This window comes from Polypterus senegalus, chromosome 7 (assembly GCF_016835505.1).
Source record: "Polypterus senegalus isolate Bchr_013 chromosome 7, ASM1683550v1, whole genome shotgun sequence".
NCBI classification, from domain to species: Eukaryota; Metazoa; Chordata; class Cladistia; order Polypteriformes; family Polypteridae; genus Polypterus; species Polypterus senegalus.
The window spans coordinates 232,449-252,596 of record NC_053160.1 but is presented as its reverse complement, the minus strand read 5'-3'; the positions used below and the strand labels follow the sequence as shown (position 1 = coordinate 252,596).

Here is a 20,148-nt window from a genome sequence, read left to right as displayed (position 1 = left end):
AAATGGCCAGTCTGCAGTCCAGATCTTTCACCTATAGAGAACATTTGGCGCATCATAAAGAGGAAGGTGCGACAAAGAAGGCCCAAGACGATTGAACAGTTAGAGGCCTGTATTAGACAAGAATGGGAGAGCATTCCTACTTCTAAACTTGAGAAACTGGTCTCCTCGGTCCCCAGACGTCTGTTGAGTGTTGTAAGAAGAAGGGGAGATGCCACACAGTGGGGAAAATGGCCTTGTCCCAACTTTTTTGGGATTTGTTCTGAAATTCTGAAATTTATTCTGAATCAACATATTTTTCCCTTAAAATGATACATTTTCTCAGTTTAAACTTTTGTTCCGTGATTTATGTTCTATTCTGAATAAAATATTAGAAGTTGGAACCTCCACATTATTGCATTCAGTTTTTATTCACGATTTGTATATTCTCCCAACTTTTTTGGAATCCGGTTTGTATATGCGCTCCAAACCTTCTAAACACTCAGACCACGGTGACACACTGAATATCATTTATCTTCAGGGTTGTGCCAGGAATCTCCAATATCCATGAAAATATTAGATTGAAAGTTTTCTTAGCCATCACTGCAACAACATGGGGTTAGTAACAGATGCACAAAGTAATTTTAGGATGAGATATCCCATTAAGGATAGTTTATAAATTAGTATTTCAGATTCTAGCAAAAGATTGTGATGTTTAACATCTGAACCATTTACTGAACTCCTCTCTTTTTTTTTTCTCCTCTTTCTCTTTTGATTTCAGGAGGTCAACCTCACAAAAAACGAAGGGCATCAGAATCCATTGAAATTGAAGATCGATTGGAGTCCCTTATCTGCAGAGTTGGAGAAAAGGTATTCTTCTGATAGGAATTATGAATTCCAGACAGCTGTTTATTTCGATAAAGTGAAATTAAATGTACTTTTTTGCACAGTATTATAATGCAATGCAAAATATTTGTCTGTAGTAAACGGTTAGGGTACACTGTTCTTTATCCCTTGCTAACTGCACTGAGATGCTTTGAATTTTTGTTGAACTTTTTGGTAGCCCTTAGTGTGTTACAGACCTTTAATATTGACTTGAGATTTACAGGACCACTCTGGCTAGACGAAGCTCATCTCCTTTAGCACAGTCTTGTAAGTTGGTGGTCATTACTAGGAGTGTAGAGCCAGCTGCACTCAGTCACATATATTGGATCCATTTAATTGGTATGGGAACTCAAATTGGTTTAATGCCATGCCTGTCTGTTCCTGTAATCTTTGTTTATGTGTTTTTTTTGGGGGGGGCTCTTGTTAAGGAGAGGAATACACATATAGTTACAATCGGAGTTGTGTTATGGTCTGTCAGCTTCTAAACTGCAGTACAGTTCTAAGGGATAGTAGAGCAGGCAATGAAAAATGTGTGCTACTGGCATCAGCTATTAAGTCCATACAGATGTTTATTAATCATAAAATGAAATCAGTCAGTTGTTGCCTGTTAAATTGTAACTTTTGACTCTGAAGCATAGAAACTGCAACAGTCCGACAATTAATATGTCATGGGAGCTTTGCTTTAAATTGCACCAATTTCAGACTGTGGTAGTAGTAGTATTCTACTACCTTTTTGTCCATGAAATATTAAACTTTAATATTACAATTAGATAATATCTACCTGGAGGAAAGGCTCCATTGAATCAACCTTATTTTGTGTTTATCAGAGCAGACCAAGAAATTCTCATTTGATTGTGTCTGTAGAATAATAGTTAATGACAGTCCAATGGAATAGCAGCCCAGGCAACAGCAAATGGGTTTCTGCTCGTTCACACCTGTGAGACTCGGTGTTAGATTTTATCTATGGATATAATATATCTGTAATCTCAAAAAGAATCGCAACATGTATACAGGAACATCGCAATGCCGTCAGAAGAAAGGTCTCTCTATCATTGATCTATACGCACACTGAATCACCAGGACATACATTTAACTGGGACGATGTACAAGTACAATTTAAAGCCAATACTAAAAGTGCCAGAGAACTGGCTGAATCTTGGCTACCAAATGATAACGGCATCAACAGACACTTGGACATAAATCTAGAACATGCAAACTTAAGAAGAACGTGTTCATAATAAACCAGACTTTCCACCCAACAACTCCCCCTCCTGATCACACTGACTTAGCCACCTCCCCCACCACAATTAATTTTTGCTATATATTACCTTTGATTCTTGTAAGTCTAAGCATTATCCTCTGATGAAGACCCTTGGCAGGGATTGAAAGCTTAGGAATAAAAACTACTTTATGATACGTGATTCATTTTTTCTCCCTTTGTGGATCTCCAGCTGCAAATATATATATACATACACACACACAGTATAATATATACTTTTTGCTTGTCTTTCTCTTGTGCGTGTATATACTACAGTATACATTTCCATCTGTCTGTATTCTTACCAGCTCATCACGTTCAGGGTCACAGTAAGTCAGGATTCAACCTTGGACAAGGCATTGGCCACACATTCACTTTCATACTCGTACTAGCTCTAGATTATCGATTTAAAGGTAACATAACACAGTCTGATTTCTGGGAAGGACTTTAGTCACAGTGTGAATGTGCACGCTCCACACTGACAGTGCCTATGATGAGATTGAGACCCAATTATTCTGTATTGTTAGGGAACAGTGGTAACCAATGCACCTCCATTCTCGTATTGACAAATAAATGGCATGAAACAGACTGACCGTCAGTTTAGCTTGTGACTCACTTATTAATTGTAGATGGGACTACCAAAGCATGCAGATATAAAATCATTTTTCTTTCACTGAAATAAACTAGCACTAGAGAGTCATCAGTTGTTATTAATGGGAAAAGTGCTAAACACCACATTGAGTAAGAAAAGTACTGAGTATTGAGTAAGTTGTTTAGCATACTGTTCTTCTCCTAATGACTAATTGAAATTGTGCTTTTCTTTGTTAACAATTAATGTCCAAACATCCTGTGTGTATTTTAGAAACATTTTTGGTTTTGTTGCTAATTTTTTTTTCCTCTCTCGCACAGAGTACCTCATCACTGGAAAGTAATTTAGAAGGCTTGGCTGGTGTTCTGGAGGCTGATCTACCAAACTACAAAAACAAAATTCTTCGGATCTTGTGTGCTGTGTAAGCTCTCTTTGCTTGTGCGCCTTTTTTGGGTCCACTCTGTGGCATAGAAGATCATTCTAATATGTGACTTTTTTCTTTGGTTCAGGGCCCGCTTGCTTCCAGAGAAACTCACTGTCTATACAACACTGGTTGGCCTCCTGAATGCCAGGAATTATAATTTCGGAGGAGAATTTGTTGAAGCAATGGTCCGGCAGTTAAAGGAGACCATAAAATCAAATTTGTTTTATGAAGCTGTCTATGTGGTATGTTTGTTTTTGACATTTTGCACAACCTTTTCTTTATGAAGCAGCTTATGTTTTTCCAAAATGTGCCCGTGTCACTGGTCCCAGAATACCAGGATGCCAAGCCTGCTGTTTATTGCAAAGGTCAGAGCCACTCTTATTTATTCATGAGGTGTCTGCTCTGTCTTAAGATATAACACTACCCTTTTTATTTTTGTATTAATTGGTTAAATTCCAATGAACAGGCTGGTCTTCCATATTAGCAGCACCCTATACGTAAGTGCTGGCATATTTTGTAATTGAGAGTTATGAAGTATACAGTTCTGCAACATGATGTAGCGTATCTTTAATGAAAGATCCTCTAGGTGTCTGCCTCGTGCTTTCAGTGTTTGGTTTTTTTTGTTGCATTAGATAATTTTTCCCTAAAGCAGTCGAGTCAAGTTTGTTCAACTAATCTTTTAAGCTGTGACAGTCAATGAAAAACTGGTTTGTTAAATGTGTACATCATCCCTTTTCTTTTTGAGTGCATATGAAGATGAGCCATAGAAGGCCCTTAACGTATCTGAAAATGTCCATCTTTACAGGTTCGATTTCTATCTGACTTGGTGAACTGTCATGTGATTGCTGCTCCTTCGATGGTTGCAATGTTTGAAAATTTTGTGAGCGTCATCCAGGAGGAGGACGCACCTCAGGTATTGGCTTTTCAAAGTTAATTTGTGTTTCTTTTTTTATTTGCTAGCTTGAATTATCTTTTTTTTTTTTTAATGACTTTCTCTCTTGTGTGGGGGAAAAAAATCAGTTGGTCTTAAAAATGTTAATGTTCTCAGTAACTTTGAAGAGAAGCTGTTAAGGAAAGCAGAATGTCACGCAGTAAATTTTATAAATGTGGTTGGGGTTTGCATGGGGCTCAGCTTACTACAGCTTTTTGCCCTTGTGCCCTGCTGTATATCTGTTACTATATTGTATAATTCAGGCAGTGTTCATGTCGGGAGTAAATGATAGAAAAAAGGGAGCTTCATGGAGACTCCAGAAAACGAATGCATTCATCTGGCTGATTGGTGTTGCGTCGTACCTTAAGTAACCTCGTGGTTTATCAAAAACCTGTTGTAGGCTTCTCTGTATACACCACCTTAATACCCAAGGCCTCATGCATAAAACCTAACTTAGAATCCATACTAAAAAGGCAAAAACAGTGTACACACAAAAAAGTGAATTTCTAAAACCAAATGTGTGCCATGCCACGTTCTTTTATAAATGACAAATTAAGTTAAAACTATGCTCTTTGGAGGCGATGGGGAGTGGCTAACAGCGCATGCACATCACTTACAATTCAACATATGAAATATAAGCCTGTCTACTGCCTGTGGCATTTTGCAATACTGTCCCCACACTGAAGACCCTCTCTGATGGGCCACCTGGAGCAGGGACAGAGATTTCCTGGCCAGATTTCTGAGTTTTGGATTGCTTGCTTTCTGGCATTCCCACCACTGAAGAAGATTGATGTCAGGGTCTAGAAAATGATGCGGCTGGTGTTTCAGGGCTCCACACTTCCTCCCTTCGGCTACATGCCTCTGACGGAAATGCTGGGATAAGTTTATTGTGCTGCTACCTTTCATTGCCACATACTTTACAAGAAACAGTGGTCACTACTAAACCACTTGTGACAGAAGAGGCACTGCCAGTTTTAGTGCTTGTTAACACTAACACTAACATCTTGCTGATGTGTTTAGAGTCCGAGTGCTGGGCAGTTTGAGGGAGACTAGTGGTCTGTCGTACTGCAATGGTGTAAATTGGCTTTTAAGCCAGTCGTCAATCTGCCATTTGTGATATTCTGTAAATGAGCGAATGCTGCCATTACCAGCATACAATACACGGCACACCCTTTTTATAGCCACAATAGACAGGCCACACACTAAAAGCAGTTGACGTGAAGCACGTGCATGTGGCGTTATTACCAATATTCAAGACCGCTGTATTGGGAGAACAGGTCTGTTTACTGGGGTAAAATTAGTTGAACATCAGAATGTGACTGACATGTCATGTCCTTGTCCTTTCACCTCCAGTTGCTAAAATGCAAATACCAAAAAAAAGGCTGAGTGGGACTTGCACATCACTGAAACTTGATGTAATATTAAGCTAATTTTTATGCCACGTTTGTTTTATAAATCACAACTTTTGCATAAGAAATGGCTGACACACGTTTCTAAGTATAAGCAAGTTGTCTCCACAAGGTTCCTGCTCTTTGAAACCTAAGAAGTGATTAATATCGGTGTTGATTTTAAATTTGAATCGTGTATTCCTTGCCCGTATTAAGTGTTTTTAATGTAGAAAGTGGTGGTTCTTTCTATATGCATGCTTACATTGTCTTGTACAAAGTATCCCCTTTTCATTGTTCTCTTGACATCAGGATAAACCAGCTGAAAACTCGTGGGCTCGGTTAGAGACTTGCAATGTAATTGGTGGTAAATTATAATTTGTCTGCTGTATGGAGTGCTGCTTATAAACATTTTTTCAGCTTTAAGTTGAAGCTGTTTGCAGGCGACTGACTGCGCGTGTTTTGACTGTTTTTTTTTTTTTCCTGTTTTATTCCAGGTGCGTCGGGACTGGTATGTGTATGCGGTGCTTTCGTCATTGCCGTGGGTGGGAAAAGAACTGTATGAGAAGAAGGATGTGGAAATTGATCGAATTCTGAACCAAATTGAAAGCTACCTAAAGTAAGAGACCTTTCCATTCACTTTGTAAACTTGGGGAGTACAATGGCACTTCTGGCATCACAAGAAGACAAACGTTCCACACTGCATAGCTGAAGTAGATAAGGCTGCTTAAACGTTTTAAAGTGTGCTGTAACTGGGTTAAAAAAAAAAAGAAAAGAAAAGAACTGCACCCCACTTCACTCTGTCACTTGGAGAGGTCTCTGCAGTGTCTCGGGATTTACGAGTCCTACCAAGTTCAACTTGATTTTTATTTTGTGCCTGCAATCCTTCACCATGAGGGTGGGCAGTGCTGGAGTAGTGGTAAAGCATTGAATTTCAGACCACAGGGTTACTGGTTTGATTAACCCCACTGCCTTGCTGTGACCCTGAATGAGTCACGTGACTTGTGGACGCTGAAGTCGGAAACGGGAGACAAACCCCAATTTAAAGTAAAAAGCAATTTCTTTATTCTTGGTGTGTCAAAGGGACTGCAGCCCCTCCCAGCTCAGTGCCACTGACCGGTCAGATCAGACAGCCTGTGGCCTAACGTGGGGCCTCCCTCTATATACCTAGTTTGTGTATTAATAAAAAAATATATATATGGCAGTTCATTTTGAGGTTATACATAAATCATAATAGCTTGCGACTCCCTGTATTGGGATGTGTTCATTGCTTCTTTCAGATAAAGAGGTTATCGGGGCACTCGGTTATAAAAAATATGCTCAAATAGATTTAAGCAAGAGTTCAGAAAGTGTCATAACTGAGTTATAATATCACAGGGTGTTCTGTTAGTATCAAGAGGTCAGCATTTTCTCATAAAAGAATGCAAGTTGGTCCCTTATTCTGTGCACAAGCTTAATTCTTTTTCTACCTAAATAAAGAACAAATCATAAGTAATAAAGTAATAAATCATAAAGCTCTCTGCAGGATGATTAATACAAAAGACAGTCCTTGGTATTGTGAGGTAACTACTTATAATCATTACAGCTAATGCCTGGGGCCCAACTGTTTAGCAGACACGCTGTCAATAAGTGTAATGTACCTGATCTTGGAAGTTTCCTTGGATAAAGGTGTCGGCTAAATGTATAATAACAGTAATACTCGTAATGCAAGCAGTGATACAGACTTTAGTAGGGGCGCCTAGAAGTACAAGAATAATGTGATTCTCATAGTCTGCCATTAAAATGTTCTTTTTATTGTGCTTTCTGTTCTAGATTGTTCCAGTGCCAGGTTCTGAGGGATTGTATAGGACTGTTAGTTTTGTTTGTGTACTGTCCGCTCATTGGAAATGTACTCATTTATCTATGTGTTTAGGATGCCATCGGCATAGTTAACACATGTGAGTGTAATCTCATGATAGAAATCGGATTCAAACCCTGAAGTGCATAAAATATGTTGTGTTAAATATGTACTAAGTAGGGTGCACCAATGCCAAGTACTTAATGAAAACGCAGTATGCTGTTGCCAGGTATGGTGCTACACTGTGAACAACAATATTGAGAACAGTAGCATTTTAGTTAATATACCAAAGCCACTGAAACTTGTAGTTTTTCTTTAAAAATAACTGTTTTATTTCTTTCTTAATGTTTGTAATATTTACCCAACTATAGAGAGAAACTCTGAGCAAATTGGAATTTGAGTTAAAAGGCAGCTAAATGATCAGTCTTGGTGTTTGAAATGAACGTCTAGCTCGGCGAGGCAGGTCTGTTTTTATTAAACAGAACATTTGCCGTCACTCGCAGGTCAGCCTGCTTGTTCTCTTGCCTGTACGTCTGCACTAAAATGCCTTTCACCGACCACACTGGTCATATGCTGTATGATTTGTTCGGGTCAGTTGTGTCAGACGCTTTGAGAGCTCAGTGGGCGCTCATTTATAAAGTCGGACATGGAGAGCCTATCTGTGCTTTACAGATGAAGTAACTGAATGTACTGAAGGTTGCACTCTGCTTTTCTTAAAAGCAATTCCTCCTCGTTGTTGAATATTGCTAATAATGATACACATTAAGCAGTAAAGAGTACGAATTATCTTCATTAGAAGTGAAGAGACTCCTGACGTGTAAATTGCTAATGTTAAATTATATTAAACCTGCACCTCCCCACAAAATTCTTCCATTGCATGAATTGCATTGTCCGCTGTTGACTCGTTTGTTTTAATGTGAAACATTTCCAAAGCTGTTTACATTTGAGGTTTATCTGGAGATACGGCAGGAGAGAAGATGGTGCAGGCTGAATGTATATGACGTATGGGGGAGATGTGTAAACATACACTGTATGTGAAATGATAGTCATCGGTTCCTTCATGGTGGCATTTTGTGAAAAGGAAAATGTATCTGCTGTTATTTAAAATTTTTTATTTGGATAAGTACTTGGGGGGCCACCGTATCATTAATGGCATCCCTGTCTAAAGATTGGTGGCAGCTGAAACCCGATTATGCAACTCGCTACACAAGATGGTGCGCCAACAAGTGACGCAAAGTGTCGGCTACAAGAACACAAAGCCAAGTGGAGTGACATAAACGTTTGACTTACCTTTCAAACTCTCTGTTCTACCTGGCTCTGCCTGGGTGAGTGATTAAATGTACTTTACATGCATAAATAAATTAAATGCAGATTCAACAATTATGACCTCTTCATCACGGCTAAGTTTGACTTGGCATTGAGTGCTTCTGAGCTTCTTAGGCCTGGTGGAATTAGACTGTGAAATTAAGAGTAAGATTTAGAGACACAGGAGTCGTATTGCCACAAAGAGCAATTTGTAAAACCATAATTGGAATTCCCTCAAGAGTTCATTAGTAATATCGAAATGTAGTTGCACTCGCCACTGTCGTAACTTGATTACTGAGAGACAAATGAGGGTCAAGGGGCACACGCATCAGAGCAGCAAAGTATCCACTCCCACCATCACTCCTGCTCAAGCACACGTCTCATCACAAATGGCTTATTTGCTCACTTATTTCCCCCAAGCAAAAGTTAAATTGGATGTGAAAACAAAACTTTGAAAGTAAGCTTAAGCACCATCTGTGTACCTAAGTGGAGAACAAAATTTCTCTGCTTTAAAAAGAGACCGAGCAGCCTTTGTTAGGAAGGGAACATCATGGCCACCGAATGACGTCATTACTCACCGTTGAGGTTTGTCGTGTCTCCTAAAAACGGTTAGAAATGTGTGTTTCTACTTGTGCTTGAATTTTATTCCTAGTCAGTCGTGCATTTTTAGACTTGTTTTTTCACCAAATATGCAGCCTGTGTCATAGTTCTTCCTGCTTGGCAGATGGAAGCTGTGGAGTTGCAGGTGACTGATTTTGGCCAAAAAATTAATGGAATTCTTTATTATATTCCAAAACATATTCCTCAGATTGTGTTTTGTTCAGTCTTTCTAAGGAGAGCTATTATTGAAGTCTGATGTCCTTTTATATCTAATCTGAGATTACATTCAAAATGCGCCATTCCTAAAGGAGATACTGTAAGTCCATGTTTAAGAGAACCTGAAAATCCATGAAAGATTAGGCAGAATTAAAGTATGGAGAGTTTTAAAAATCTGTCCGCTTTTATGGTATCCGTGAACAGATTCACAGTCCTGACTTCCTACACCCTTCCAGACTTGTATTGCATCTGCTGCAACTTCACTTTGGTTTGCAATGGACAATAAGGAACCCTGAAGATACATTTGATTAAAATAAGTATTAACTACATTAAATGTGAATTTGTTTCAGGAGGCGGCAAAAGACGCATGTGACAATGCTGCAGGTCTGGACGGCTGAGAAGCCACATCCACAGGAGGAGGTATTGGGATTTCTCTATTGATCATCTTCTTCTTTTGGTTGCATAGCTGAAGGTTTTATGAAAAAGGCTACACGGTAATACGAGTAGTTCTTGTGAGGACTGCATGGAATGTCCTCACAGGCAAGTTACATTTCACTACAATAGTTCATGGGTACATCCACCGAGTCAAAGCTCACTTGCCCCTTGTATTGGCAGGTTTATTGCAGTGTGAGTCTTTCAAAGCTTATAGGATACGTTTGGGACTTCTCAAAAGTCGGTTATTTCTTCAGGGTCACGGTATACATTCATTTTAAGGCTTTTGTGTCCATCTTTGGATTCCTGTACTTTGAGTTCTGTTTTAAAACAGAAGAACAGGCTTAGTATTACTATTTTTTTTTTTTTTACTTGTAAAAAAAAATGCTTTACTTTAGAACACAATTTCATGTGGCAAATTAATATATAACTAAATTATGAAGAAATAGCTTTGGCTTGAAAAATACCAAACTTGTCTTTTAATTTGAAACCCTAAAGCAATGCGCACACAAGTAGCAGCGTTTCCTTGGCTCTTTCGATGTTCGGCAGCGTCCCAGAATTACAAAGCTGGTCCTGTTCACTTCTTTGAACCTGCTGCATTAAATACATCAGTGTTGCTACAAGGCTTCAGAACTGCCCTTACTTTAGGTCAGAACAATGGAGCGTTGAGCCGGGATGGCAACGATGAAAATCAAGAGCATAGGAGTCGTGATGAGGAACCCCAGGTGCCACGTCTTGTATTCCTAGAAGCACAATTCATAGCTGGAAGTCAGTCAGCTGCTGCCTAAAGCTCAGTCATTGTGTTTAAAGTATAGCCAAATTAACAATCGTTCTCTCTTTAAAACAAAAAATTTGAAGATATGTTTTTAAATCTAATATCTATTTCAAGGCATCTCAAATGTTATCTTAAAATTCCTGCAAGATTTCCCTTGTTTTCAGCAGCACTTCATCTCTCATGTTAAGAAAGTCGTTTTCAGATACTTTGCCGTTTTCTCAGGTATTCTAAAATGTGTTTGAGATCTCCAGATGGTCTGGTAGCCACCTGAAGATGCCCTGAAATGAAATCAAGGTGTCTCATGGGGTCCTTATTGTCGTATTTACAAAGTGCAGTGCACAAGCTAATCAACACGTACACATTTCACTTTGCCTCGGATATCTAAAATATATCGTTAGTATTATTTAGTCTCTCAAAATCTGCTCCATTTCAGATACCTGAAAATGTATCTTAGGATATCCACAATACCACCAGAGATGCTTTAAATGTTTTTTTAGATATCATCTACAAATAGTTTCCTGTTCAAAGATCTCATTGTTTTTGTCATCCCATTGTCTGCATGCCGTGTTATGGAAAGCCAAATGAACATTTTGTGAATTTGACTGTGAAATTCTTTTTTGATTTTCCACACAACACCACATGCAGACAGAGGGGCTCACTCTTCCTTACACGCTTGAGCTCTTTCTTCGTTGCTCTAACTCTGGCATTGTTTCTCTTTTCAGTACCTTGACTGTCTGTGGGCACAGATACAGAAGCTAAAAAAAGATCGTTGGCAAGAGCGGCACATCCTCAGGCCCTACATCGCTTTCGACAGCGTTTTATGTGAAGCCCTGCAGCATAACTTGCCTCCGTTCACCCCGCCACCCCACTCTGAGACGGCGGTCTATCCCATGCCTCGCGTCATCTTCAGGATGTTTGACTACACAGATGCTCCTGAGGCAAGTCTGACACGCTGGGGTCTTTTTAGGTGGTAACACTGTGTGTGGAATTACGAGACTAACTGACAATGTAATGTGCCGTGGTTGGTGTTCATGGCAGCCAGTTGGTCAAGGTGCCCATAATGAATGTGTTCTTGCATTTTTTGGGGGGGTTTGCCGGATTCCAGACCTGTAGATTATTGTTTATATTTAAAATGAAATCGCTCATCCTTGGCGAGACAGAGTGTTTGATTTACAGTTGTAAGGATTATAAAGGCTTTATTAAAAAAACAAAGCAATATAAAAAGCAATATAGCAATCGTAACTTTTAATGTAAGAATCTCTTACTTACGCTAATGGTGCCTTGTGGTTTTTCTTCCTTTCTTTACACATCTTTCTGTATCTCAGTGTTGCTGTCTTAAGTGCAAGTTATGGCTTTTCAAATTTGGGAGTGAACACAACTGCCTTTACAGCAATCGCTTTAAGCAGAAATGACGTTTCCTGGTGCAGTTTGGTGTTGTGTAGACTTCTGTGTGTGTTAGCTTTACTCGAGTGACAGGTTCAGCCGAGGCAGTGATGTTGTGTGGGGCTGAATGGATTTCTCCTCTTCAGAGTTTCAGGTCTCAAGGGCACAGTGACTTTGACGTGTTTCCTTTGGCACACCAGCTTCTATTCAGTGTTCTGTTCTGCTGTGGGTTTTGTGAGGAGTTTCAAGAAAAATTCCCTTATTGCAAGCCCAAGTCTTGTCTTTGGGCGTCTGTGGTCAGCTGATCTGTCATTCATGGGACAAACATTCATTTTGGTGGCTTTGTTTTACATAGCACTGTAGCGTAGTCTGACCTGTATCTCGGCCTACAAGAGTCTAGCACAGGTCTCCAAAAGGAGGGGACTCCTATGTGGATACTGCCACTTGCCCAAAGAAGTTTAGAAGCATGCATTGTTCAGGTAAATCCAGTCCTCTGACCACACTGTAAGGAATGCAGTACCAGTTCTCCATTACATGCCAGTCCACTTCCTGCATTCTGACTGGTAGTCCTGTGTGGAGTTGTGTAGTGGCAACCGGTCATTGCTCCTTAAATGTGATTGGGCAAAACAGACATTTTCATCCACATCACTGCACACCTGCCATGACCAGGCCTGGTTTTATGGTCACAACATAGTCTTGTGTGTTTTTACAATTCAAAGACACCACCACATCCAATAAAAAGCTGCAATATTTTAAGTTGTAGATGCAGAGTGTGTTCTGTTCCATTTACTCTGTTGAATCTCTTGGTAACCAATTGTCACCACCAATACAAAGAATAAATATCATTGCTCCTTTGTATTTGATTCCTAAACAAATGAATCCATCCACTGCTTCTTCATAACATTTTCATGGGAAGCCTCCTGCAGCAGAAGGCAGGAAACAGCTGTGTATGGGGTGCCAGTTCATTGCCAAGGAATACTGACGCACATACCCACAGGACCTTGCACCTGGCAGATGATGTTTTGCCAGCCTGCTGACATGGGAGGTACCTGGAGTACATAGCGAGAAGAATATCCACACCCATGCTGGAGCTTGCAGATCCTTAAGACCATCTGCTGTAGCCTTACTGCTGCCTTGGACATTCGTTGAACATATTGTTATATATAAGTTATTACGGCTCAGCAGTCACTGTGAACAGAAAGCGGTCATGTATACCAGCTCAAACGGTCGTCCTTATGAAGATCCTTATGCTGTCTGCTGAGTTGTTGGATTCATAAGCTTAGTGTTTGATGTCAGACTTGTGCTGCAAGAGAGGCAGAGAAGCTCAGAGATTCTTCAAAGCCAGACACGTTTGAATCCTTAGTCATCACAGTTTTTGATGAGCTTGATTTGTTAAGTGATGAAATAAGAAGTTGTGATTAAATATGGGATCTGTAGTGCTTGGAGCTATGAAGTATGTATGTATTTATTTGCTTGTATTTTTTGTCTTTATTTCATCTTCATAAGGATCCAGGGAGGCCTGTGGTTAGCAGACAAAAAAGCAGTTCTTTACTAGCATCCCGTATAAGGGGCTTTCTCACCGCAGGAACTTGTTTGCTGATCCAGGATTTTAGAAACTCTGATAACTTTTGTAGCATTCCTACTGCAGGAACCCGGGCCATTTGTCTTTTTAAGCTCCTCCTCCAGGATATTTACATTCCAGTCAAACAGGAACTATAAATGGTGATCCTGTGGTGAATTGTGCTGATTGGTTCACCGCAAGCACTGGCACCATCTTAGAAATCCGTTAGTACAGTAGTTTGGACTTTAGAGTGCGAAGATGTGCCCCACTGCACTGTGCCATTCCTCAGTGCCTCCTCTCGTGTGTAGTGCCATGTACTGCATTGAAGCAGTGATCTTCCTCCTGAGTGTGTGCCTCATGCCACATCACTTTCCTTTGCACATCACGTTTTTCATAAAGGTTACAGTTCCTGTTTTTTGCTTTTGTGCGTTGGGAATAAAAAACATAAGTGTCCAGGGACCACAAGTGGCTCGGGGTCTGCATCGTACTCCAAACTCATTGGCCCCTGATAACAAAATTAACGCCAGTATTAGGCTTGGCAACTGAAACACATCAACAGTCCCTCTAAGAATGCCATTGAGTAGAAATCAGCCTTGTCTTCCTTCCTAAACTCTCAAGCTACACAACATTTCCTTAATATTTGTAGTTATTGACTTCATTTACCTAATCTTAGCGAGTCGTGGAGAGTTGTGGTGCACACCCTTGACTGCCAGATATGACAGCAAACATTGCTGTAGTGCCTTTTATTTATTTATTTATGTTGGCTTAACTTTTAGTGCAAGTTGTACAGTTGGGCTCCTGCCTGTGCAAAAGCTGACAACCAAAGAGTCGTCAGCCAGCAGCACAATGCAAACGACTACTAAGCAAGTGGGGTCTTCTCCAGGTGTTGTGATGACTCCTCTCCAACCCCATCCCCAAAATGTGGACAGTCGACAGATTACAGTGATCTGTCGGGATGCTTGATCAGTTATTTAGGGCTTGTGATACTGTGGTGTTGATTTCGTGTTACTAAATTCTGATAGCTTGATGGTTTTTAGTATTTGTTCTCCCCCCCAACACCCCCTTGTTTCGGCTGAGTTTATTGATACATGATGGGTGTCTGGGGGGGCTGGCGACTTGCCTACATGTTTTTGTGTATTTTATGGGTGTCTGTTTGGGCTACCCTGTTTAAATATTGGAGTTCATATGTATCTTTGTAACATTATATAGTCGGAAACATGAAGACTTAATGTACTTTTGAGCACTTAACATTCATACAGTTTTTAACTTGCTAGTCTCTTTTCTTCAGTCATAAGGCGAGCGAGGACGTCTCGTACTCCTGAGCAGGAACAAAATTTCAGGGTCACAGATATTGTCAATTGAATCTGAAAGGCTGAGCAGCCACTAGGACGCCACTACAGTGATGCACACTTGTAAATGGATGTTGAATGTTATTTTTGTGGCGGTAGCTGAAATGGAGGTTTGTGCTCAAATCCCAGCGCATCCTTTACAGCAAATCTGGAATATCTGGGATGCATCATAACTGTCTTACTGAGTGCAGACACCCATGTTTAGTAGGGAAATGAGAGACCTCTCCATTACTCATAGTGTCCTTTTGTTATCCCTCTCAAGGTAGAACAGTCTTCCTCTGGACTTGCTTTCCATGTTATTTGTGAAAAGTCTAATCCTGCTTATTTTTATCATCAGGGTCCTGTAATGCCTGGAAGCCACTCTGTTGAAAGATTTGTCATTGAGGAGAACCTGCATTGCATTATTAAGTCTCATTGGAAGGAAAGAAAGACTTGGTAAGAGAAGTCTCTGTAAGCCGAGGAGTTTTGCTGTGGATGCTTTGTGTGTCGTGAACTTACAATTGTCACGTCATTTTATTACAGTGCTGCCCAACTGCTGAGCTACCCAGGGAAGAACAAGATTCCTCTGAACTACCATATCGTGGAGGTAAGAGATGTGGGCGCATCTCGGCTCTCTACATTAGTCTGTGCTCTTTTGTATCTCGCTGGCACTTTTTAGTTGTTAAGGTGAAATGGATTGCACACTCTTAAATGATGCAGAGCTAGTGGCGTGTTTGCAAAGTGGAGTTTTTATGAATGAGCAATAAGCTCTTGAAGACACTTTGTCTAAAGGTTGGCCAGTCAGTCCATTGAGAGGAGAGTTGCAGTTTAATGTTTGCTTATGCAATATGAGACCACTGAATCTGAGCAAGGTATAGTTAAAGAATGTTGGCAAGACTTAAGGATCAAAAAGCAGTCCAGTTTAATGGGATTTCCTTTGGATTGTTGGCCAGCATCCAGTATTTGAGTCTGTTGAGTCAGAACGTTGAAGCATCAAGGAGTGGTTTACTAATCGCATGTTTATTTGATGTAGCTCGCTTCACAATGTCCCAGCAGTTTAGTTGATAGTCCTGGCTCCCCTGGGACAGAAGACTCGGCGTATTGACCGAAGTGTATTTTGGACCCCGTCTATTAACCTTAGGTGTTTTTATCTTGCAGGTTATCTTCGCAGAGCTCTTAATGCTGCCTTTCCCACCCCATATTGATGTTATGTATACCACCCTACTGATTGAGCTCTGTAAGCTCCAGCCTGGTTCCTTGCCACAAGTTGTATCCTTTTAGTTTCATGACCTGTTGTGGCCTGATATATAAAGCATGTCTCTTTGACTGAGTTTAAGGTAGGTGCAATGTCACACGTGAAATTCTGTTTGATCCGTATGGAAGCAGGAGAGAGTAGTCTTTGGCCTTTAGTCTTAGTTTGACTGCAAAACCTTCAGTGATGCCCTACATGAAAGTGGAATGCATACTCGCTTATCCACAGAAGAAATCCCAGAATGGAGAAGCAGCCTATAAGGGTTTGATGTGGTGGACACCATTCTCCAACTTAGGCGTGTACAAATGCATCCTGGCCAGTGCAACAGGGAGGGGAGCAGACATGCTTTTGAGGGATGTACTGATAAAAGTAAAGTACCTGTCTGAGAAGATTGCCATTAGGCTGGCATTGTGGTGAAGTGGTTAAGGAGATGGGCTCATTGTCTGCCTCCACCTGTCTGTGTGACCTGGAGCAGGGAAACTATAGTGCCACCTTGTAAGAGATCTTGAAGAAAGACTTGAGTCAAATTTACAATTTTGATGCTAATAAAATAATTCACTTAATTGGAGAAGATCAAAAGATTTTATCTTGAACAAAAGACCACATCTTCCCCCATCTCCATACCACAACATATTATTATTCTTATTCTTGTTTGAGGTATATTGAATTTACCCTGTCTTTATTCTCTTGTTCAGACAGCTGGAGAAGCATTAGTGCTTCAAGATGACGAGAGTAGTGGTTTGTTACAATTTGACCCTTTACTGTCACTGTACACCATCAACTGAAAAGTCACGAATGCAGCACTGAAGGCAGTTGGCAAGAGCGGCACATCCTTTGGCCCTACATTGCTTTTGGTGGCGTTTTACATGAAGCCCTGCAATATAACTTTGTAGCAGTCCCTAGAGTTCGAACTGACTGCTAGCAGCCTAACAGTTCAGTTTTCAGACAAGTCATGTATTTGCACAGATGGTCCTGGTCTTCGGCACTCTGTGCTTTGTTCGTCCAAGTTAAGCTAAAGGGTGTCCTGCATAACCTGATGTGTACAAGCCTTGTAATAATAATACATTTTGTTTACTTCATATATTCTTTCAGGAAGAACAGCAGAGCGTATTCAACACTGGATTCAAATATCTACAGAAAATGCTAAGTACAGGATATACAAAGCATCAAAATAGAATAATTGAGAATAAACCAGCCTAAAATGCAAATGCACAGAGCGCAGATTAGCTTGGGGTACAACATGATTGCCATAATTGGCAGACCTCAGTGGGCAGACTGGAGCAGTGTGATGGAGGAGCTCACTGATGTTGTTCGTTGTGAAGCTATGTAAAGCTTTATGGGTTATTCATAGAATTTCATAGTCAATCCTGGAAGACTCCGAGAGCTATAGATGGTGGAGCAGGATGGCTGTGATGACAGATTTGAAGGGGTACCTGCCAGTGGGGAGTCACAGTAGTCAATGAAAGTGTCTCGGCCTCAGAACAGGAGAGGAATGAGCGAACATGGCATATGATATCGAGGTGAAAGTAAGAAAGTCTCTTAATGTGAGGAATGTAGGTTCAGTAAAAGAGGGAGGAATCTAAACTGCTTATATTAAAGTGTTAACTTTGCTATTCTTCAGTTTTAACTGGCAAAATAAAATTCTGTGGGATTTTGTGAAGATTTTCCTATTCAAGTTGTCAGCTTGCCCAAGCAACAGAAATGATGTATTTGCGCCTGGATAGCATGAACACGACGTGTATTGACAGGTTAGTGTGTGGAGAGTGTGTGTCTGCTTATTTTGCACACTGCAGTATGTGACAGCCTTGCTTATAAAAGGGGGGCCTACTCTCTTCTTTTTTTTTTTTCCCTTTTGTTTTCCTCTCCAATCCCATTCTCTTCTTACATGTCCTTGATTTTATTGTATTTTAAGAAAGGCCAAGAGAAAAGACTTTAACAGATGCAACGTTTTGGTGAGGTGTGGGGTATTTGAGCGGTGGCCTGTCATAATGAATTTTGCTTGCTGGTGTTCCTTCATTTAATGTGAATGGCATACACTGAGCGTCGGCTATGGGCTGTCATTCTGATTGGTTCTGGTATTGACGTGTGTCTAGCACCTACACACGGGATGTTAACAAATCCTGAATACTCGCTTTATCTATGCAGTTCACTCTCTCTCTCTCTCTCTCTCATTGTAGGTTCATGAGTTGGTTTTCACATCACTTAAGTAATTTCCAGTTTCGATGGAGTTGGGATGACTGGTAGGAGCACATTGCTTGTCTTCTCTTGTTTGCGGCAGTTGGTTTGAAGCCAGGCCTGTCTCAGTTCATGTGCTCTCTCTGTCCCTTCAGGTCTGATTGTTTGACTCAAGATCTTGAGAAGCCTAAACCAAAGTTTGTCAAGGAAGTACTGGAGAAGTGCATGAGGTATGTTGTACGTGGAGCCTGCTGCATTTTTTTCCTCTGGGTTACACAAGAAAAGGGTGCTGCTTGTACTTTTTCTTGGCTTAAAATATTTAAAAGCTGTGCATGCTTCACTCCATCCTCCCTCTCTTAGTGTTTCGCTGTTTTTGGATGAAGATACTACTTAGTAAAATCTTGAGCAGTACTGTTGAACTAAAGTGAGAATCCATGTGTAAAAATAAATGGCTTAGATTGGGCTCACCATGATGTGTTTTTCTTCCATGGCTTTCACTTCCAGTCCCCAGCTGTGTGTGCATTTGTTCACTTCAGGCCTGATGCATTTCTGGTTTATAGCCATGAAAAAGCACGTGGGCTTCTCTGTGGCTGTAAGAAACTGCTATGATGACCATTTCTTCTTCTCTTCCAGGCTATCTTATCACCAGCGAATAGTGGACATTGTTCCGGCCAGCTTTGCCCCACTGTTGCCCATCAATCCTCTGTTTGTATATAAATACATGGATGAAAGCAGCAGCAGTAAGTGATTGTAGCTCTTGTACTAGTGACACCAAGACATGTGACAAGCTAATGAAGTTTCTTTCTTGGCTTTAGGTACTTTGCCAGGATATCCTGTGACGATTGCCATCCACAATGCCATCAAAAACCGGGCCAACAATGAAGAGATCTTGAACGTCCTGAAAGATGTGCCAAACCCTAACCAGGGCGATGATGATGGTGAGCGCTCAGCAGTAGGCCGCATGTTGTATGATGTCCCTGTGATTCGTAGTCTTCCCTAACTAGAGCTTCCTCTGCCATTACAGATGAAGTAGACAGCTTCAACCCATTGAAGATTGAAGTCTTCCTGCAGACTCTTCTGCACTTGGCAGCCAAATCCTTCAGCCATTCGTTCAGTGCTCTCGCTAAGTAAGTACAAGCATCTTGGGGTGTCATTTTCTTTAGCTCTGCTCTTTGTGCATTTTCTACTTCAGCTTTCTTGCAGTTAGTGGCTTTGTTTTATAATTTGTCAAATCAAATTGAATTTATTTGTCGCATACACATTATTCATAACAGTACACTATGAAGTGAAATGCTTAGTTGCTAAACTTAAATATCTGTGCATCTAAGAAGAATATATAAGGGAATTAGGAACAATACATGTTATAAATATCAATTAAAACCATTAAAATTGTAAAATATGTGATAAATAATAACTAAAAATGAATAACTTAATGAAGGAGAGTTCACTATAGGCCCTCTTGAACTACTCTTCGGCTGAGGCTCTCTGCTCAGGTCTTCAGAGAGCCCAAGGATATCCTTTTTCTACACGTTACTACTTCTAACACGTGTGCAGAGACCATTGTGCTGCCCGTTTGTCACACTTCAAATGGGTTTTATACAAGAAATAGTTTATTCATTTCAATGCAGTATATTAGAATACATATTGACTTTGGGGGCTCTATGTGCATTTTCAACTCCCAAAGAACCAATTCACAGGTCCTTTTGGTTTGAAAACTTAATGTACAAATGTTTAAAAATCAAACATGTTTAATTACTTTGATTCTTAAATTTGATAAAAGTTCTATGTTAACTAGCATTGTTTTGGGGAGTTTACATGGAGGAGATGTGAGGCTGT

At 40.4% G+C, this 20,148-nt stretch overlaps 1 protein-coding gene across 1 annotated transcript in view; it reads left to right on the top strand.

Annotated features, from left to right (window-relative positions):
* Positions 1 to 20,148, top strand: part of LOC120532251 (nuclear cap-binding protein subunit 1) — a 37,242-nt gene that overhangs the window by 7,788 nt on the left and 9,306 nt on the right. Inside the window, exons 2-17 of the mRNA XM_039758105.1 lie at positions 758 to 846; positions 3,029 to 3,129; positions 3,218 to 3,374; positions 3,938 to 4,045; positions 5,946 to 6,067; positions 9,757 to 9,826; positions 11,336 to 11,551; positions 15,244 to 15,341; positions 15,429 to 15,492; positions 16,044 to 16,154; positions 17,821 to 17,885; positions 18,315 to 18,377; positions 18,468 to 18,542; positions 18,946 to 19,052; positions 19,128 to 19,250; positions 19,337 to 19,439. Coding sequence (XP_039614039.1) covers positions 758 to 846; positions 3,029 to 3,129; positions 3,218 to 3,374; positions 3,938 to 4,045; positions 5,946 to 6,067; positions 9,757 to 9,826; positions 11,336 to 11,551; positions 15,244 to 15,341; positions 15,429 to 15,492; positions 16,044 to 16,154; positions 17,821 to 17,885; positions 18,315 to 18,377; positions 18,468 to 18,542; positions 18,946 to 19,052; positions 19,128 to 19,250; positions 19,337 to 19,439 — 1,672 coding nt within the window. The remainder of the gene's footprint in view (positions 1 to 757; positions 847 to 3,028; positions 3,130 to 3,217; positions 3,375 to 3,937; positions 4,046 to 5,945; positions 6,068 to 9,756; positions 9,827 to 11,335; positions 11,552 to 15,243; positions 15,342 to 15,428; positions 15,493 to 16,043; positions 16,155 to 17,820; positions 17,886 to 18,314; positions 18,378 to 18,467; positions 18,543 to 18,945; positions 19,053 to 19,127; positions 19,251 to 19,336; positions 19,440 to 20,148) is intronic.